General features: G+C 49.2%; 1 protein-coding gene across 1 annotated transcript; it reads left to right on the top strand.

The window, feature by feature from the left end:
• Positions 1–1,934: 1,934 nt before the first annotated feature.
• Positions 1,935–4,245, top strand: LOC124231966 (spermatogenesis-associated protein 31D4-like; the record flags this gene model as incomplete). Its single annotated transcript, XM_046648959.1, has 1 exon — positions 1,935–4,245. A coding segment is annotated over one exon (2,311 nt), but the record flags the coding sequence as incomplete, so codon positions are not given.
• Positions 4,246–4,250: the final 5 nt, after the last annotated feature.

The raw sequence follows: 4,250 nt of genomic DNA, 5'->3' as shown, positions 1-4,250 counted from the left end.
ATTCAGAAAATGGAGTTCAGTCAATGGAATGTTCTCTCATTTCTGAATAGCCATATTGAGTTGTTGTTGAGCATCTGCTCAACATTCTTAGATAGTGACCACAACCTCACCATCGTGTGTGGGTTGTGGTTGCTTCTTCTGTTCCTGTGCTTCCTGGTGGGGATTCCATCTTTACCAACCTTCTGGAAAACCAAAATCTACCAAAAGGTAAGGATCCCTGGGCAAGCCACCAACAGGGATTTTTTATTGTTGTTTCCATTTCTAGTCCCACATTTTTAAATGAGTTGGTCCAGAGAGACTCCTAAGATGGCAAGTCTGAATAGAGGATAGAACATCATCCTTCTAGGGGAATAGGCCAGGCAGGACTAGGGGTTCAGCTGGGACTGTTTCCCATTTAAAACTCACAGACCATCTGGGTGTGGTGGAGGATTCCTGGATAAAATCCCATCACTGATTTCACGGCCCTGCATTAGGTTATTTAGAGAGTTTGGGATCTGTGTAGGAGAACACTGTTCCCAACACTGGATCATGAGTCACGCTCCCATGTCGGGCGTCATTCGACCAAACTGTCCTTTGTATTGGGCAGATCAGGAGAGCAGGGCTGAGCCTCTGAGCAGACACTGGAGTGTGAGCTCTGTCCCAGGATACAGGGTCCTATCTGAGGAAGCACAGATGTGACTGTGGGCCTCAGAGTCTATGCCTTCCTTGAGCAGAGGACTTCTGACTGAGAATATCAAGTGTGGACTCTAGCCAAAAATCCTCCTTCGAGTTTTTCAAAGAAGGAAAAATTGAAAGTATCTTATCACCTTTAGAAATTCAGAAAGGGAAAGAACACAAAGTGCTAGTAATAAAAATGGAGAGTGACATTAATCTTGGATGAATATCTGAGTTTCCTAGAGAGAGGAGCAAGCCAACTAAGTCCTCGCTCCTCATTCTTTTCTTTTTGTTCTCAGCGTCAGGGCAGAGCCAAGAGGAGAAGAAGAGGTGGAACATCAAGTGGTAAGGTTCCACCTATCCCACCTGAGCTCTCCAAGGGTGACCCTTCCTGTCCTCTCCATGAGGTCCCAGGTCCATGGTCTCTGAGGATGTCAGTCGCTAGATAGAGTCCCTCTCAGAAGATAGAGGCCTCAGAGGAAAGGCTCATGGGAAGGTAGTCAGAACCCGAGACATTTCTCAGATTCCTGCTCTGCCCAGCTCTGGGCATGAAGCAGTGATGGGCCTGGACAATGGGTGTTGCCCAGTGGGTGGCCGTGGGAGACGTCAAGAGTCAGAACTTCTGTCTCCTGACCTTGTAGAAACTACGTTGACTTCCTGGATGATCAGACTCCTCGAGGTAACCATTGACCTATGTTCCTCACATGGTGGTTTTGAACATCCCATGGGATAATGTATGTGACAGTAATTCATAAATGAAGCAACAAACACATGTGAACCTTATTAATATTATCATTGACCGTTTGACCACATCTACTGATTCTTGGGGCTTTCAGAGTTAACAGCCCGTTAATATCTCAAGGGTCTCCCATAAAGGGACTCCTGTGTAACACCTATGCTTCTACCTTTATTACATGTAATTCACTCTTCTGGTTTCCCAGGTTGGAGAAATTACCAGAGGGAAACAGAGGAGAAAAGGAGGCTAATTTCTATTCTGAAAAGGTGACTAGTCTTTTCTTTCCTGATCCCTCTTTAACATGTTCTCTGCAATTCCAGGGATTCAGTACAGCCTGCAGTAGTCATGGGAGGGGTTTGCCATAGGAACGGGTATGTGAATGAAGGCCTTGGGGTGAGGGCTGCTGAGTGTATGGTGAAGTCATAGACGTGGGGCATTGTGAAGGGACAGCAGGCTTCAGGTGGCCCCTCCCCTGACAGGCCAGCAGGTCCTCCTTTCCTTGTTCTGGTCCGGGCTACAGTTTTCTACTTCCTGTCTCCCGCAGGCCCCTAGGCCGGCCTCTAGATACCACCCGCTTTCATCAACTATTATGCCCAGACCCCTCCTGTGAGGTGTGTAATAGCACAACTGCTGAGATCAATCGGCTCCTGGAGGACCTGGAAGATGATAGCGCCTCTGTGTCCTCTATGGCTTCCACAGCTTCTGGGACTGAGTCATCATTCACTCTGTGCTCTGCCTTCTCAGAAGTCCCTCCAGGAGACCTAACACCATCCCCTCCACCTGACCCTTCCCCACCGCCCTCCTCCGTCCTCTCACCTAACCCAATGACACCCTTAGCTGACTTTCTTTCACCCTCACCACCGGGTCACTCTATGCCACCAGAGCCTTTTCCTCCCTTGGAGTCCAAATTCCCAGCAGACCGTTCCCCACCCCAACCCCTTGCCCTTCCCCCTCTGCCACCACATGACACCCAGGCAACGGGTCCTATTCTCCAACCAGAGGCCACTCTGTCTCTGAATACGATCTTCTCTCTTGACCACACCCTTTCCCAAGATATTAACCCCTTACCAAATTTGTCCCAGATAATCAATCCCTCTGATTCACTGGCTTGTCATCACACACCACCAAGCCCGTCTGTCTCACCACCGACAGACCACCCTTTAACTGTGACTCAATCTAAATCGGTTTCCATCTTATTGAAGTCTGTTCCAGAGAACTCATCTCCAGATAGCCCTGGTGGGTTGTCCACTTATGTCCCAACAGTCAGAGGCACTGACCATTCAAGCCTGTCAATTTCAGAATTATCCTGGTGGCAAGCTTGTGCCAAAGACTTGTTCTTAGCACCTTCCACCTTGGCACCATGTGATTTTAATCGAGAGTTTCTTGCCCTCCATTCTTCAGAGTCCTCTCTGGAGAGACACCCTACAGCTAACCTTATAGAGCCTGGTAACCTCTCATTTCTCAGCCCTCATGTCCTGGCACTCCTGGAGAGACAAGTCCGAAAGAGGAGGGATTTCCTGATGTGGAAGGAAAAGGAGAAGGAGAAGGGTTCTTTTCCAAAAAAGCTTAGGCCAGACTACCAACTAAATCCTTCGGGGAAAATGCTAGAGTCAAATGCTGATGAGTGTGACTCAGCATTCTCCCTTCCTTTTTGGAGCAGTGCAGGCAAACCAAAGGAGCTGCACATGCATGAGCAGCCCCCATATCCTAAAATCTGGGAGGACCATTTACAGGAAAAATGTATGCAGCTCTTCTGGGGTCTCCCATCTCTGCACAGCGAGTCCTTGCCCTCTGCTATCTGTGACTCAAGTGACTGCACCACAATCTTCCTTTTCAATACCATCTCAAATGCCTCCATGGGCCAAGAATCCCCAGTACCTCTCCAGCGCCCACCTCCATCCTTGCCTGAGATCCAGCCCCAACCCTTGCCTCAAACCCTGCCCCAATCCCAGCCCCTACCTCTCACTCAGGTCAAGTCCCAGGCCCACCTTAAATCCCCACTCCCAATCCTACCATCTGGTCCTCTACCCCAGATAAGGATCTGTGGAGTGTGTCACCATAGACCCCAGGATGAATCAGAGTCTCTCACCTCATCTGAAATTCAACAGCTGGAATGGAAAGTGTTGCAGAAGCAACAGGAAAGTTTGTGGGGTTCCCCCTCTGTAGTCCAAAGATCTCAGGAAGAATTTTGTTCTTCAGCTCCCAACTTTCCTTACCATCAGGCCTCCCAGGCCCATGCCTCCATCTCCATCCTTCCCGTAGAGTTTCCTCTCAGTGATGAGCTGAGGAAGAAACTGGAACATCACCTTCGAAAGAGGCTCATCCAACACCGGTGGGCCCTGCCCCGCAGGATCTGTGAGTGTCTGTCACTGATGATGCCTCCAAGAGATTTCTCAGAGATAGCTAAGGCAGAGAGCAATCGTGGACTCTCACGGATCTCGGTGAACAAAGATCTAAATGTTGGATTGAGCCAGTCCAAAAGCTTCCATGAGAGGGGTTCAGAACTGCTTCAGGTAGAGAAGGAGATGGGGAAGGATCAGGGGCATGGCCCAGAGAACGGCCCAAAAGCTCATCTGTTGAGTGACCCAGAGAGCTCTTCAGATAAGGATCCGGCATATGACTCTGAGAAAGACCTAAATAGTCACGTGGCAAGTCTGTCAGGGAAAAATTCAAGGGCCTTGGAGGAAAGTCTAGATCAGAAACAACTTGAAAATGTCCTGAAAGCACATTTGAGCAAGAAGTTTGAGGAAATCAGTGAGGCTCGGCTCCCTGGGACGGTGCGCAGTTCATGGCATGCCAGCAAGCAGACATTGCTGCTTTCTGACAAATCCCGCACCCAAATAACACAGAGGAGTTTGCC

This window comes from Equus quagga, unplaced genomic scaffold, assembly GCF_021613505.1.
Source record: "Equus quagga isolate Etosha38 unplaced genomic scaffold, UCLA_HA_Equagga_1.0 HiC_scaffold_14022_RagTag, whole genome shotgun sequence".
Lineage (NCBI taxonomy): Eukaryota > Metazoa > Chordata > Mammalia > Perissodactyla > Equidae > Equus > Equus quagga.
Note: the sequence above shows the minus strand (reverse complement) of the source record. Positions and strands in the feature narration are given on the sequence as shown.